Below are 16,095 nucleotides of genomic sequence, written 5' to 3' on the forward strand. Positions count from 1 at the left end.
TCAATCAATCGGCCGCATGATACGACAGATTGCCATATTTAATGAATGCTTATTCCTTCCTTCCTATGGATGTTTCGCAACTGGTAATGGTCTACAATGTAGTATCGCGGAACGAAGATGAGGTTGACTGGTCGCGCGGAACGATGAACGCCCCTTATTTCACAAGGACACCGATATTTATAACTATTAGTCACACCACACTTAGTAACCCATTACAAAAACACATCTGCAAAAATCCTGAGCCTCTTTGGGACGTTCAACCTCATGAACCAATCAACATCTGCCATGACAAGACTCAAGACAACCACTGAACTGAAACCGGAACCTAACCCATAATACAACCATGAGGAAGACGACTTCCACTCGCAGTGCGTGGCGGGTGCAATGCAGGCGGCACGCGCTGCTTGGATTCCTGCCATAAGCTGAAGAACAGGTGACGTGGAAGCAATAGAACGCAGCAAGATGGGTTGATAGGTTATGTGAGACCTTGGGGAACGGCACTTCTTGTGCCACTCCCCCTCCCATCTGACAACGGCAAGACCCGGCCGAGTTCCACGGCGGCCGCCATGGACAGCGAGGGCTGGCGTGCGCGACCGCTTCCCGTCGTCCGATGCGACCACCGTAGCAGCACACGGCCGAGTTCCACGACTGCCACCATGGACAACGAGGGTGGCTTGCGCGACCGCTTCCCGTTGTCCGATGCGACCACAGCATTAGCACACGGCCGAGTGGAAAGTCTAAGCGTTGTGCCCATGTAAGCAGGAAGGCGCACAGGCACTCGGGAGCGACGAAATCGCATGCCCCTGCTAACTCAAAAACACAAGCATAGCAACTGCTTTCCTGAATATGTCGCTACATCAACCGGCCCAACGTTCTACCCTATTAAGCTCCACTGTAGGCATCAAGTCGTGGCAAGGCACAAAGACAGTGGAGAAGAGGAATAACGCACCCTCTAGGACTACTTCGAGACAAGTATCAGGGACGCAAGAACCGAATAATTCCTTGTCCTTCACTTAGGGGAAACTTGAAGTCGGCCTAGCTTTGCCCATGGCTGCCACAAAGGAAGGCTGTTCTGGTGCTTCACGTCACCACATAGCACAAGCCCAAGAAGACTGAGAAACTTGCCTGCTGTACGAGAGTTCGAAATCCTTGGAGCACGCCATCCTCGCCAAGGAGAGCGGCTTTCAAGATTTCCCGCCTGACTCTGGAAACCTTGCTTCTGAACACTCCGAATGCTGCCACACTGCTACTTCTGTTTTACTCTTGTTGAATGGCCCTGATGCTTGGGCGGATGTCCAACAGGGTTGTGAAGAAGATGGACATCTGTTCCTCGCTGTTCCTCACCTCGCTGGAGACGATGTGAAGACTGGAGGAACTGGAGCAGAGTTCATCACCTTATTCGATTGAGTAGCAGCTGAGGGTACGGGTCGCTTGGAACGCCAGGCCCATCTTGCTCTACCACAGGTCCCATTCTTCAGACAAGCGAAAGATGTCTATCCCATGGTTCAAAAGTGGCTGCAGGTTTCAATACCTGGCAGAGGCGATGCAAGGAGCATGCACGAACAGAAATGAGGACAAAATGTAATGCTTGCTTTCGACCCAATTGCAGGGACCAGAGGTGACGGCAGCTCGGCGGCTGCTGCTTCTGCTGCCGAAGAATAGGAATCCTGGGAGAGAGAGACAGTATCTATGCCTCCGACCCCGTCTGACGATGTCACAGTTGCTGGCTCGTCCGTACCCGCCATGAACAGTACTGCAGGTGATACGCCTGGACTGCTTTACTTTGGCCATGCACAAAGCGCTATATGAGGACACCAAGAAACGGGTCAGTGATTACTACAGGCTGGGAAGACTAAACAACCACCTTGTGTTGGTATCCGGGATGGAGATGCTAAGAGAAGCTTGTGCCGCTGTGTGGCGAAACAGCGCCCAGTTGAAGAGCTCGGTCTACTTGGTCCGAAAGTTAACTAGGCTGTGCTGGGTGACACCAGAGGTGTATGATACTGACGTCGAAATCAAGAAACTATGACAACTTCTGAGCAACTGGCCGTTTTAGAGAAGGCCGTTGAGCGTGACTCTTCCCATACATTTCCATCTCAATAACCCCATCAACACCCCAATCCATATTTTTTCTTTTTTCTTGTGCCCTTTTCTACTTCTGTCTCAAGTTTCTTGAGTTTTTTAAATATTTTTTGAATACTTGCTGCCTCATTTCTGTGAAATGTAACAAGAACCGTTCCATGACATATTAAATATTCTACAGTGCAGTTAGTTTATATCCAGTGTTTTCTTTCACGCCACCCTTAGTTATATCTGGTGTGCCAGCGAACACTTTAAAGATTCCTGAAAATAGGTTGGTCAAAATATAAAAAAGTGCCGGGTGATTTAGCATGGTTAGGCCAAATACGAATTGGGTGTGCTCGCTCTTTGGTGTTCACTTCGTGTTTGGTTCGAAACTTCGTTTAAGAGAACAATTCATTAGCGGTGTGTTCTGGAACCATTGTGAACTAAAAGATGTTGAAGGCAACGAGATCCAGACCAGCGTTGACTGTAGAAAACATCCTTACAAGACAAACTGATCTTAAAATTACAATACTGTGATGTTCTTGCAAAAAAAAATTGGCAAGTTATCGTGTCTGGTGTTCCCAGACCGGGATTTCAGTCATGAATTCTGTGACATGGTGTAGTGTGTTCTCATCTGGTGTGACTGGTCCAGCTGACACCAGCTCTGGCGTGCTTTTGCTTACTGTTTCCTGATGTGGTCAGTGTACCATTCCGGTGATGATGTCAATGCAAGAAAGCATCCAGAAAGAAATTTGTTGCCTAATATGTCTTCATAGTGATGCTAAATGTTTGGACATACTATCGTGACCAAAATTAAAAGAGTGCTGCAAATGCAACGTGCCAAATTCCATACGGGCGTTGGTCTCGACAACAAAATTGCTTCGTCAGGCAGCACCCGCATGCAGTTTGGCGCTGTTCGGCACACACTCACAGGGGTCTCTTAACCATGAGCACGATAGTACATGGGAGTAACCACATAATTACGTGATTCGTGTTCTTGCCAAGGACGAAGAGGAAGCACATAGTGAAATAAGAAAGAAGCGCTCATATTTGTCCAAGAGCATCCATAGCTTTATTGGTAGATGAAAGCAGCAGGTGAGTCACGCTGGAGGCCCTTGCGTCGTAGCGTGCATCTTTTCTGAGAAAGTCAAATGTCTTTCATTGCTTTGATGGCATCTTGAATCCAGCTGTGTGTATCCACAATGCCTGGAGATTAATAGACAAAATTTATGTTTATTATGAAATCACCTCTAAAATGATCACAGCGCAAAGGCAACTAGCAAATGCTGCCATTAAATTTAGCGCAGCAGTGCAAACATGTACCCCACACTCAATATGACTGAACCGATTGAATATGAATACTATGAACCGATTGAACCTTCAGCTTTATAGTAAATCAATGCTTCTCGCATAATGCACCCAACTTGATTTCAGTGCGTCTTTTTCTTTGCATTCACAGCTAATTGCATATACCTGTATTTACAGGTTCTCACTGCTTCGGGAACTGAGCGTCTGCCATATTAATGATGTTGAAACTCATTCTGAATGTCACAGTCCTTCCAACAGAATATTTAAGCTTTCTGAGACAATGGAAAACATTCTAGCATATCAGATAATTACTTTCACTACCAGGCCCACCGGTTGTAATGCTCTGTGACCTGCAGAAATAAACTGACGTAGAAAAACACCTGCAGTGCACTAAATTTGGGGGAAATTACGGAAATTATTAAAAGACACTCATAGGGTGTTCACAAATTAATATACGCTATAGTTTGAGTTAGACAGAAGATTTGATATGAGTACATTTCAAGGTGAAAAATTCCATCAACTGACAATTTTTCCATCAGCACAGGGTGCTGAACAGTTAAGTGCTGGCTGGCTATTTCTATTAGTAGACCATTCTTCATTGCTACTTTGGTAGAGAAGCATAAAGAGTTGACTAGAGGAATGTGGAAGTAAATATGTGCAAATTTATATTAAGCATAGTGCCACAATCAAAACAAGGCTAAAATGATGAGCAGTTAAAAGGAAACCTTGCTTCTACGCAACTGAAAGCACATTAAGCAAGCTGCTCTGAATTCTGGTACTAGGAAAACCACAGCAGATGTACAAACCAAAGCCGACAGATTATTTTTTACGATGAGTATATGCAAACCAAAGCTGTCTGAGCACACAAATTTTGCTTAGGTATAGCCTGTTGTGCACATCAAGAGCACATGGGGTAGTTCATTGCACAGTACCTGCAGACATTTGCACACATACAAAACCCCACAACAGACTATGCTTACTGGGCACTATTCACTATGGTGCCTGGCACTCCCTGCCTTGCCGCAAGATGCACTTCTTTTTGTCCACCCATGTGCTAAGGCTTGAGTTATAAAGATGTATGAACGGATTACAACTTACGTGAATAACCTTAACAAGGTGACTTGTTCTGAGCAGGCAGATCACTTGCAGGAGGCGCATCCTACAGCAAGGCAGATAGAAAAACTGCAAATTGTGTCACTTTGGGATTCCGCAGTGGAAGGCTCTGGATTACTTTAGACCACCGGTGGTTCGTTAACCTGCGCCGACATTGTACGGCAGACAGGCGCCTTTTCCAAGGCAGCCGTTATTACTGCCATGCTAAGTACATGACGCAAAAGTAGCATTACCCCTCCCACCATGTACATGAGGTATCCCAAGCGCTTCCAGCTGAATCTCTACAGAACCGCACTGGGACGTCCCTGCTAAGTGTAGCAAAAGTGGCCAAGATATGCTGTCATATTTAAAGGCATAAACTATTCACAAAGCGTTCAGGCGAACTAGCTATACTTGCTGACAGCTTCTTGTGGGTATGCAGCCAAGGTAGGCAGGAAAGGGAAAGAGGCTCGCCTTTGTTCACAAACCGAGGGGTGGGTTGGAGATGGGTGTAGGCTCCCCAAGGCTGATATAGGCCACTCCTCATGACAATGAAACAAAGCCCTGTCCCTCTCTTTTCCTGCCTAGCCTTGGGTCCATAGCCACAAAAAGCTGTGGGGGAGTATAGCAAGCATTGGCTTGAGCACACCTAACATTGAGTAAAACCTAGCTGCAAATTTTTTGACATGTAAACTGAAGTAGCCCAAGTAATTAAAACATGAATTGCAACAATGCATGCATAAGAGCTAGATAACAGGTCAGCCAACATTCATTTCAAGCTAATTTTATTGTAAAATGCTCTTAGCGATAGCTACAATTACATGGTTTAATAATTTTTGTCATATATTAAGTGATGACAACTGCAGCATTAAAGGAGGATGGCCAATGCGACACCTATGAATGACTGCAATGAATCAGAATCCCTTAGGTCGCAACAGTTCTAAAATACTAAGCTTCACATAACATGACTTCCAAGTACCATCAGCTTTCTTTCTAAAGCATGACAGCTAGGTATTGATGGAAAGTTGTTAATTACTGACTAATTCCACTGCTCATGCACTTCCTCATTGCTCTCAGAGCTTCATCATTTAAGCTGTTATCCCTCACATGGGCTACTAATTGTGCCCATCAATTAACCCCGTGTGCAAAAAATGATGACATACCAACAATGAATTAGTCACTAGCTCCCGTCCCATATGTTTGTCATTATCCTTTGTTTTGAGCTTCCTAATAAACTACTAACAAAACCTGAGTTGCAGTTCTCGAATACACTGAAGGAGTGAATATATCCTTCTGTGCTAAATCCAGCTAAAACCAGTAATCACCTGTGAGTGCATCGATTTTCACTTGAGTGCCTTCTACAAAGCCTCCCCCTTGCCTTCTACTGTCACCCTCCTGAGCAGTTACCAATGAAGCTGCTTCTCTTGACAAGACAGTTGTGGTGGCCCTTTTGAGAAATACTGCATCCTTTTGGATTCTGTCCAGGGTGCGTATATAGCCTTCTCCATCTCGAAACAATAAATGAATGCACCTGCAGGAAAAAATGCATGCATAAAGCTTCGATGCTATATTCACAGCCAGTTTCATTTAATAGCATTGATTGCATAGTGCCATATGGCACTATATGGTTTAATGTTTGTTGAAAGACAGAAGTAAACAATCTTTTAATAGTTTCAAATAACACAAAACTTACATCTTGACATTCATGATGTCATGCAATAGTAGTAGGTTCTGGTAGCAGAGAGAAGTAGAAAAGGCAACTGCGTGCTTTGCCTTTTTGTGTTTGCAACTTTAACTGTACAAATAATTTAGAAAATGACTTCATGCTTATGAAAATCCCAGATTAGTGTGTGTAGTAGCAAACAGTAAAAAATAAAAATAGTATGCAATAGTAGGAGCACTGCCTGTATTTCACGCGAGGGGCAGAGTCCGCTAAGAGCAATTCTGTAATTCAAGCTCTTGCAGATGCCCTTATCAAGGAAGGCACTAATGCTGCTTAACCTGCAGTAATGTAAAACGTCCTTAAAATGCTAGTCACTTGTGTATATTTCTTGCAGTCCAAAGTGAATGAAACTTTATGTGACAGCATTAATTGAGCTATCGATACAAGCTAACAACTTGGTGCCTTCTTGAGCAAAAGCAAAGAGAAGTGGGAACTTACAAGTCAATTTAAAACTAATTCCATTTAGGCACAGGCATGTAGGATCACTCACATTTATGCCTCCTGTTACCTGCATTTGTCACACACCCTTCTTTGCAGCGTTTTTAGGCAAGCCGATTTGGTTCTCAGGCATAACAACAGCATAAAATTAGTTGACAACGAACAGCACACAAGTGCAGCTGCTGGACTTGCAACTGTTTCCTTGTAAGAAACGACAAAGGAGTACATAGCCTGTGCTGTTCATGGCCACATATATAAAATAGAAACGAAATTGAAGCGCAAAGAATTAAAAATGAGACAAGTGCTACTTAACACCTTATCTGAAACTAGAGAGTACATGCTATAATGAAGTAGTTGAAATAGTCGCTTTGCCACTATAGGCAATCACGAAGCATTACTTTTATAGTCAATGCTCCTTTTATTTACACAAAAAGCTTTGAGCAGCTCTCGTGCATCTTAATTTTTCGATATGCCCTGCACCTTTACATGAGAGAAATTGGTTAACAAGTCCAAGATCCCCAACATAGTCATAAGTGTGCATCATTAGATTTTAACACACCTTCCCGTATGATCCCTGCCTCCCCAGGTGTCCGCCGATATGTGAGACAGATACTGCGCCATTTTTTCCCCCAATAATAATAATAATAATTGGTTTTGGGGAAAAGGAATTAAATGGGGCAGTATCTGTCTCATATATCATTGGACGCCTGAACCACACCGTAAGGGAAGGGATAAAGGAGGGAGTGAAAGCAGAAAGGAAGGAAGAGGTGCCGTAGTGGAGGGCTCTGGAATAATTTCGACCACCTGGGGATCTTTAACGTGCACTGACATCGCACAGCACATGGGCGCCTTAGCGTTTTTCCTCCATAAAAACGCAGCCGCCTCGGACGGGTTCGAACCCGGCAACTCCGGATCAGTAGTCGAGCGTCCTAACCACTGAGCCACCGCGGCGGGGCTTTCCCCCAAAAACCAACTTTCATTTTTTTCCTCTTTCTTCCTTTAAAATTAGTTTTTTTAAGCGATGTTTATAGCCTCAGAATAAAAACTATGAAGTGAGAGATAAGATGCTTAAATAAATGAAAAAAGGTGGGCTGATTTGATGAAATCAAGAAGTGAACGACGATACGGACCCTGTGTCCAGGCAATATAGCAATCCGGATTGTCCGGTGAGAGTCCCACTGCCGCCAGGTGCCGAATTCTCGTCGGCTCGACGACGAGGCTCGTCGATCGTACAGTGCTGTAGTGCAGCGAGCATTGAGTGAGAAAAATGAGAACGAAATGAAAAAGGTTAAAGCGGGCATGGAAACTCGCGACAATAGCGTACAGCGGCAGGAGAGTCAGCTAGAGCGATCCGGAGGCCAACAGATGGAATTAGGAAGCGAACGTTTGGGTCGCAGGAGAGTTCTGGTGGTCAGGGACTCGAATGTAGCGAGGGTTGAGGGAGGCGTTCTGACGGCAGTGAAGGCAGACAGGCGGGTGCAGGTGGAGGCTCAGTCGGGAAAGTGCATGGTGGATGCAATGGCCAGAGCCCGGGAGGTGGTGGTGGGCAGCATGGATGGCGAACACCTTGTGGTCATCCATGCTGGTCTCAATGATGTACTGCAGGGGAGGAGCCAGAATCTTGAGACGCAGTTGGAGGTGGGATGCGTAGGCTTAGAGAGGCCTCTGAGAGTGTGCATGTGACCATATGCACAATCCCAGAGGTCCAGAGGGAGGCTCGCGAAACGGAAAGGAGGGTCGTGGAGACTAATCGGGTAATTAGGCTATTGAGTCCACGACTAAGATACGAGGTGATGGAGGTCAACAGGGAAGTGTACGAGGTTAGGCCCCACCATTTTGCACAGGATGGCATCCACTACGGTGGTGCCACTGGCAAGAAGGTGGGTAGTAGGATAGGTCGCCAGGCAACAGCTTTTTTGGGGGGACCCAGAGCTCTGAAGAAACCAGTGTAGAGAAGGAAGAATTAAGATCAAACGGACAATGGAACCATAGGGGAAGAAAGATACGCAAGCGCCAGGGCCAAGTTAATTCAGATATAGGTTTCATTAACATGCAAGGTGGCAGGAATAGACTGAAATGGGAGGAAATAGAAGAACAGTTAAGACAGGAGGAATTAATGGTACATGGTTTAGCGGAAACACATCTTAGAGACATGGAGCAACCACCCTGTAACCCAGACTACGCATGGGAATATTGCAATAGAACAGAGGGCAGCAGAAAGGGAGGTGGAATTGGGGCATTCATTCATAAAAGTATGAATTTTCAAAGGGTTAGACTGGGATGCAGGGAACATTTATGGAGAAAAGGAACAGTGGCAGGCAAGCAAACACTCCTTGGCTTTGTATACCTGTGGACAGGGGTTAATGCCAAAGAGGAAAACAGGAAAATGTTAGAATGTATTGCAAGCGACATTGATGAGATAGGAGGACAGAGCGAGATAATTATATTAGGTGACATGAATGCACACATAGAAGACCTGGATGGGTACACGGATTCGACAGGAAGCATGCTGCAGGACATGTGTGACAGGCATGATTTAGTTGTATACAACAGCACCGAGAAGTGTGAAGGGCTCATAACATGGGAGGCGGGGAGTCTGCACTCGACGATAGATTATGCACTAATGTCACAGAGGATGTATAACAGATTAGGGGTAATGAGCATAGATGAAGATGGTTCCAGAAGTCTAGGTAGTGACCACAAGCGTATCAAGTTGAGCTTCAGAAGAAAAAGCAATGTAGGACTGAAGCAAGATGAACAATCAGGGGGAAATTTTTACTCAGAAAAGCAATTGGAAGTAGCAGCCAAACAAATCGAGAAAGTAATTTTTGAGGATAGTGAAACAGAATGGACTTATACCAAATTAACTCGATTACTGGAGCTAGAGCTAGCTAAGGTGGGAGTAAAGCTAAAAGGGAAAAGATGCAAACCCAAGAGTTGGTGGGATGAGGAGGTCAAGAGGGCAATAGAAAAGAGCAAGGAAGCATCCAGGGAACACAGATATTCCAAGAAGAGGGGAGAACCAAAACCCGAAGTAGACAGAAAATGGGATACCTTCATAAAGTGTAGAAGGGACACATCCTATTTGATTAATGAGAAAATTAGAAGAAAGGGTGCCCAGTGGATGTCAAAAGTAAATAAAAAGGATAGAAAAGCAGCCCAAAAATTCTGGAAACATCTAAAAACAATGAGTTTATGCAATGAGTAATAAAACTAGGCTAGAACAAAGGTTTATTGTTACAGATGAGGGTATTCGACTAGAAGGGGATGAAGCAATAAAACACATAGGAACAAGGATGACGGAAAAATTTTCAGCAAAGCACGTGGTACATAATTTATCGAAGGAGGATAGACCGGTTACAGCAATAGCTTCACTTGAGCAAGGAGAGTGGGAAAGGGCAGAGAAGAAGGTTCCTAGTGGCACATCAACAGGACCAGATGGTATCCCGATTATGTTGATAAAGAAGTTAGGACCAAAATCCAAGCAAACATTAATACAGGTAGTGAACAAAATGATAGTGGATGAGAAAGTCCCCGATGAATGGCGATTAAGTAGAATGAACATGATATATAAGGGAAAGGGGGACAAAGCAGACGTAAGTAACTATCGCCCCATAACAGTGACATCTGTGGTTTACACGGTGGTGATGCAAATTATAAAGGATAGACTGCAGGCTTGGGTGGAGAACGAGGGGGTGTTAGGGGAACTACAGAATGGGTTCCGGAAACAAAGGAGGTTGGAGGACAATCTATTTTCATTGACACAGTGTATAGAAATTGCGGAAAAGGAACATAGGCCCTTATTGCTAGCATTTCTGGATATTAGGGGAGCCTATGACAACGTTACTCAGGAGCATTTGTGGGACATATTGGGCACATTGGATGTGGAAAATGGAGTAATTAATCTTTTAAAAGATATATATAGAGGTAACAGAGTGCTCATAAAATGGGAAAAAAATGTATCAGGGCCTGTAGAGATACAGCGGGGGCTTAGACAAGGATGTCCTCTGTCTCCTTTGTTGTTCATGTTGTACCTGCAAGGTTTGGAGGCCAAGCTAGAGGGGAGCGGACTAGGCCTCAATCTATCTTTTTTAAAGCAAGGGGAATTGATTAAACAGACATTACCGGGACTAATATACGCGGACGATATAGTGATAACGGCTGACAACAAGGAAGACCTGCAGAAGTTGTTAGACATATGCAGTACAGAGGGAGATAGATTAGGCTTCAAGTATAGTAAGGAAAAATCTGCAGTCATGATATTTAATGAAGAGGGCGGCGAGCATAGAATACAGGAGTTCGTGCTAAAAGTAGTGAATGAGTACAAGTATCTTGGGGTGTGGATAAATAACAGTGTTGAGTATCTGACAGAGCATGAAAAATATGTAATGAATAAAGCTAGTAGGAATGCAGCTGTCATGAAAAATAGGGCACTGTGGAATTACAATAGGTATGAGGTGGTAAGAGGGATCTGGAAAGGGGTGATGGTCCCTAGCCTGACCTTCGGGAATGCGGTCCTGTGTATGAGGCCAGATGTTCAAGCAGGGCTGGAAATTAGGCAACGGGGAGTAGGGAGGTTAGCTTTGGGAGCACATGGCAATACACCAAATCAGGGGGTACAGGGTGATATGGGATGGGCGTCTTTCGAGAGCAGAGAGGCTAGCAGTAAGATAGCATTTGAGGAACGATTGAGAAGGATGGAGGAAAAGCGGTGGGCTAGGAAAGTTTTCAGATACCTGTATATAAAGAATGTTGACACGAAATGGAGAAAGCGAACTAGAAAATTGACAAGCAAATATCTGGACAGCAGTAAGGGGGCAAATCAGCAATTATCGGTTAAGAAAAAGGTTAAAGGAACAGAGAGAGCTTTGTGGAAAACAGGGATGCTGACGAAATCGGCACTGGCAACATACCGGACCTTTAAACAGGAAATTGTCAAAGAAAATATCTATGATAATTGTAGGGGAAGTTCTTTGTTGTTTGAGGCCAGGACTGGAGTTTTGCGGACTAAGACGTATAGAGTCAGGTACCAGGAGATAGACACTTTGTGCATTGCGTGCGGAGAGGAGGAGGAAACGGCTGAACACTTGATACTTTTCTGTAAAGGGCTTCACCCTACAGTGGAAGGCGGCGGGGCTGACTTACCCAAGGCATTGGGGTTTAGGGATAGTGAAGGGAAAGTGGATTTTAAGAGGTTAGAAGTAACCAAGCGAAGGATATATCTGATTGGTGGCTAAAAGCAAGACAGGAGTAAAATTTCACAAGACATGGCTAGGTGGCTTGAGCCACCGCCCGATGTAAATGGTTCAGCCGTATCCATCCATCCATCCATCCATCAGAGCCGGGCAGTCCCACAACAGGTGGTGGATATCCGCCTCACAGTCTCTGTTCTTGCACACTGGACACCCAGGGCGGGGATATACGGCCACTTGCGTGCCACAGCTGGAGTTAGGGCAACCCCGACCCGTATCCTCCGAAGCGCAACTTCCTCTGCACGGGTAAGACCACGGGGGAGGGTTTTCGGGGAGAGGAAATGGCACAGTATCTTTCTCACATATCGGCGGACACCTGAAACGCGCCGTAGGGGAAGGGATAAAGGAGGGAGTGAAATAAGAAAGGAAGAAAGAGCTGCCGTAGTGAAGGGCTCGGGAATAATTTCGACCACCTGGGAACCTTTAACATACACTGACATCGCACAGTACACGGGCGTCTTAGCGATTCGCCTCCATCGAAACGCGTCTGCCGTGGTCGGGTTCGAACCCGGGAACTCCGTATCAGTAGCCGAGCGCTCTAACCACTGCCGCCGTAGCAGCTTCGAGTCCCAATGTTATCCTGAAATAGGGACTACAACCACGGGGCTCACACTCAATTTGGTCAGAAAACGTTTTCAACAACATTAAAAAAAAAAACTGTTTTGATGCTTAGATTAAAAAGCTGCAGAAAAGTTCATTTACAAAAAAAAAATTGCGAACCATAGTAATACGTTTATATGCATTGCTTTATTGTTTTTAACTTTGTTTTTCAGCTTTGTGTTAAACCAAAATTTTATATTTTTGCCAGATACCAGCGCCGATAGCAGGACGGGAGCTGTTCGTCATGACGTCATGTCTACAAGAGCGATGGTGGTAATCAATCGGCAGCAACGGCGCGGATTCTTGACTGCCGGCACCGTTTAACAGGGCGTTTCGTGTTTGCGCTGCTTCTACGGCTTTCAGAACTTTGTGCATTTCTAACCTTGTTTATTGTTTTCTCTCTGTGTTCCGAGAACCATGAAGCTCTAGAATTTTATCTGCAAATTCCCGAAGCACGAGAGGAGGAGGAATGATCGTCTGTGCACCGCTCTCGACACAGAAGGTGCCTTACAGTTCCTTTGAAATGAGAAAGTGGCAATGCACTTTTCTGACGTCTGCGTTTGAGTGATCCAGCTTTCTCTGCTTCTGCATAAGTGACCACGGCGCGAAGCATGGAGGCTGTGCGTCCTGACAATTCGTCTATACTTCAACGGTGGAAGCCGCTGCAGCAGTTGTCCAACACCGGAACCGCAAAACAAAGGAAGAAACCGGTAACTGCAAGGCGTCGAGTCTTCATTTCTAGGTGAGGCACCCACAGTGCTGCGCACGAATGCGCGCGCAAATAAATGAGCACAAAGTCGGGAAGAAACTGACTGGACGAGGTGCTGTCCCGTTCGTTTCCTCTTAGCATTGTGCACGTTTGTTTGCGCGGTATCAAATGAATTCTACATCGAGTCATTAACTTGCTGTCTTGTCTGTGTTTAGAATGTGGGCTAGCTTTGCGACACGAACGCCATGGTGTGTGCGTAAATGCTTTTGCACCGAATTCCAGGCACGCGACTTCTAAAATAACGTAAACATGACAATTGGATATCACGCAGCGAACCTTGTGACAATATTTTTGCATTCTTTGAAGTGGATATCTTCCTGTTCATTATTCAACGTGATTGTGCGCTGCTCTCCGCACGCATCTTTTTCAACTGACTATCCGGCCGCAGCGGCGCGCCGTTCTATCCGCTACACGAGTACGCCTCGGGTCTCGTCAGCCTGTGCAATCGGCTCCCATCGGTACGTTCCATGCTTAAGAAGCCATATCAAGATACTCTTCTTCAACGCCTATTAGCGCAGCGGATTATGCAACAGCAAACAGACCGAGCGATGCGCGTTACCGACGGCCGTGGCGGGCTGGTAGTCGGGTGAAAGCAGAGTGAACAGTGAATGTTGGGTCTGTGCTATGGCTTCCTTCGCGGACTTCCTCTTTCCCCGCCCCCTCCCCCACCCCTGGCTCTGAGCCGTGATCCCCGCAATGGGAACCAGAAGATAGAGCCATCCCCACCCCAACTAAGTGACTACAGGGACCCCTAGGGTTCCACAGTCGGTGTAATAAACTCGCAGAGGTGTTGTGCAAGCTTAAAAAGTGACAGCATGTGGCTATATGGGCACATATTTGCGTAGAGGGAGGGTGACGCAGCTTCGTCAATGAGGAAACCACCTGCGCAATCATCGGTGCCTTGGTAACGTTGTCAACAGCTGTGAAGTGCTTTTCGTGGCAGGTGGCAGTGAATTAAAAAAAAAGCGGTAGGGGTTTAACTTACCACCCCTTACCCTAAACCCAGTAGACAGGCAAAAGCAAGTGTTCATTCTTCAATTGGAGGGGCCACTTAAGCTCCGACTTAAGGGTATGGTGCGATAGCTTTAGTAGGTTAATGACGATATATGCAGAATTGGTCATTCTCTACTTAACATTTATAGGTCGTGGCAAGTCCTCATACCGCTACCAGCACAGTGGCGAGCAGTTAAGCGATGTGCCACTGCACCGGCAGGTGGCTGTTTCTTTCAGAGCTGCTGGTAGGGACTGTGCGACCCAGTTGCAGTTCCCGAGCAACCTCTCGCAACCAATCATTAATTTAACCGCCATCTGCCTCCCATTGGCTGCAGCTGGCATGACGCTGCTCCGAACTTACCCGAGCTTCCTCCCATGGGCTGCAGCTCTCGCGACGACCTTCTGAACTTGCCTGAACTTCCTGCAGCTGGCACGATGCTTTTCCAAACTTACCTGAGCCAACTTGGGTAAGCTCATGTTAGTTTGGAGCAGAAGACAATACAAGATGACGAGATTCTTGCTCAGGATTGATAAATCTAGAGTAGTGCTTTCCGACTAAAATTATTGCTGGATGTTGATGAAGAACCAGTGTTTAATGTCTGGCTCCACAAAAGCAATTTGGTATATGGGGGTTTAGCATCCAAAACCGACTCAGACTCAGCCTTGTGAGCTCCACCTGTGCTCGAATAACTGAGCACAGGTGAAGGAAATAAAAAGGAAGGGAGCGAAAGCAGCTGGCGGCATCTTTTATACATCGTTTTATACAAAGTAGAGAAATAATTTTTAAAGACTATTTTTTTCTCAATTTATGACGCAGCCCTGAAACAAGTGATCCCCAAGCTCTTCCAGTGTGCTCGACGGTATCTGACGTAAAACTGGTCACAGTGAAATGAAGCATCGGCATTTCTAACGTGTGTGACATTATTCGCAAAACCACTGTTTTATAATACTCTTGACATCAAGGGCAAAGGTACGTGGTGTTTCTGAACAGTCTGAACGGGCTGGTGTGCCAGAGACTTCTTAAAAATCCTCATCAGCCTTACTACGCCCACTGCAGAGCAAAGGCCTCTCCCATGTCTCTCCAATTAACCCTGTCCTTTGCCAGCTGCATCCACCCTATGCCTGCAAACTTCTTAATCTCATCCGCTCACCTAACTTTCTGCCGCCTCTTGCTACGCTTACTTTCTCTTTGAATCCACTCCGTTACCCTTAAGGACCAGCAGTTATCTTGCCTTCACATTACATGCCCTGCCCAAGCCCATTTCTTCCTCTTGATATTGACTAATGTCATTAACCTGCATTTGTTCCCTCACCCACTCTGCCCGCTTCTGGTCTCTTAACGTTACGCCTATCATTTTTCTTTCCATGGCTCGCTGTGTTGTCCTTAACTTAAGCTGAACCCTATTCATTAGCCTCCACGTTCTGCCCCGTATGTGAGTGCCGGTAAGATACAGCTGTTGTACACTTTTCGCTTGAGGGATATTGGTAAACTGCTATGCATGATCTGAGAGAACCTGCCATATGCGCTCCACCCCATTCTTATTCTTCTAGTTATTTCCCTCTCATGATCAGGATCAGCTGTCACTACCTGCCCTAAGGAGGCGTACTCCTTTACCACTTCCGGCCCCTGGCTGCCAACTGTGAGCTGGACCCTTGCTGGACTGTTGAACATTACTTTGGTTTTCTGCATGTTAATTTTTAGACCCAGCGTTCTGCTCTGCCTTTCTAACTCATTGATCATGATTTGCAGTTCACCTCCTGAGTGACTTAGCAAGGTAATGTCATCAGCGAATCACAGATTATTTAGGTATTCTCAATTTCTCTATTCGTAAAAGTAACTAAATGTAAATAAAATG

At 45.6% G+C, this 16,095-nt stretch overlaps 2 protein-coding genes across 9 annotated transcripts in view; one reads left to right on the top strand and one right to left on the bottom strand.

The window, feature by feature from the left end:
- Positions 1-343: 343 nt before the first annotated feature.
- On the bottom strand, positions 344-12,678 carry LOC144115282 (uncharacterized). 8 transcript variants are annotated; one of them, XR_013311334.1, is made up of 5 exons: positions 12,310-12,673; positions 7,756-8,224; positions 5,790-5,995; positions 4,471-4,554; positions 344-3,270 (listed from the first exon to the last, which is right to left on the bottom strand). XR_013311334.1 is itself a non-coding variant. In XM_077649603.1 (5 exons), exons 1-5 carry the CDS (start codon positions 12,315-12,317, stop codon positions 3,223-3,225), a joined length of 348 nt encoding a protein of 115 aa, XP_077505729.1. In that variant the 5' UTR covers positions 12,318-12,668; the 3' UTR covers positions 344-3,222. The 8 variants fall into 8 exon arrangements, 2 of the variants coding, with proteins under 2 accessions (XP_077505729.1, XP_077505728.1); XR_013311332.1 differs by having other exon boundaries at positions 4,471-4,531; positions 12,310-12,669; XR_013311333.1 differs by having other exon boundaries at positions 4,471-4,531; positions 7,756-7,862; positions 12,421-12,658.
- LOC144115281 (uncharacterized) overlaps positions 11,990-16,095 on the top strand; it is a 78,491-nt gene continuing 74,385 nt past the window's right edge. Inside the window, exons 1-3 of the mRNA XM_077649601.1 lie at positions 11,990-12,123; positions 12,686-13,219; positions 14,575-16,014. The gene's annotated coding sequence lies outside the window, so the exon portion shown is untranslated. The remainder of the gene's footprint in view (positions 12,124-12,685; positions 13,220-14,574; positions 16,015-16,095) is intronic.

Source organism: Amblyomma americanum, chromosome 1 (assembly GCF_052857255.1).
Source record: "Amblyomma americanum isolate KBUSLIRL-KWMA chromosome 1, ASM5285725v1, whole genome shotgun sequence".
Taxonomy (NCBI): Eukaryota; Metazoa; Arthropoda; class Arachnida; order Ixodida; family Ixodidae; genus Amblyomma; species Amblyomma americanum.

What these genes read in the sequence shown, in the direction of transcription:
- LOC144115282 (XM_077649602.1), bottom strand. An exon ending in CTATATTGCCTGGACACAGG is followed by an intron (nt 5,996 to 7,755) that starts GTCCGTATCGTC and finishes TTTTTCCTGCAG; the next exon opens with GTGCATTCATTTATTGTTTC. An exon ending in GAAAATCGATGCACTCACAG is followed by an intron (nt 3,271 to 5,789) that starts GTGATTACTGGT and finishes ATTAATCTCCAG; the next exon opens with GCATTGTGGATACACACAGC.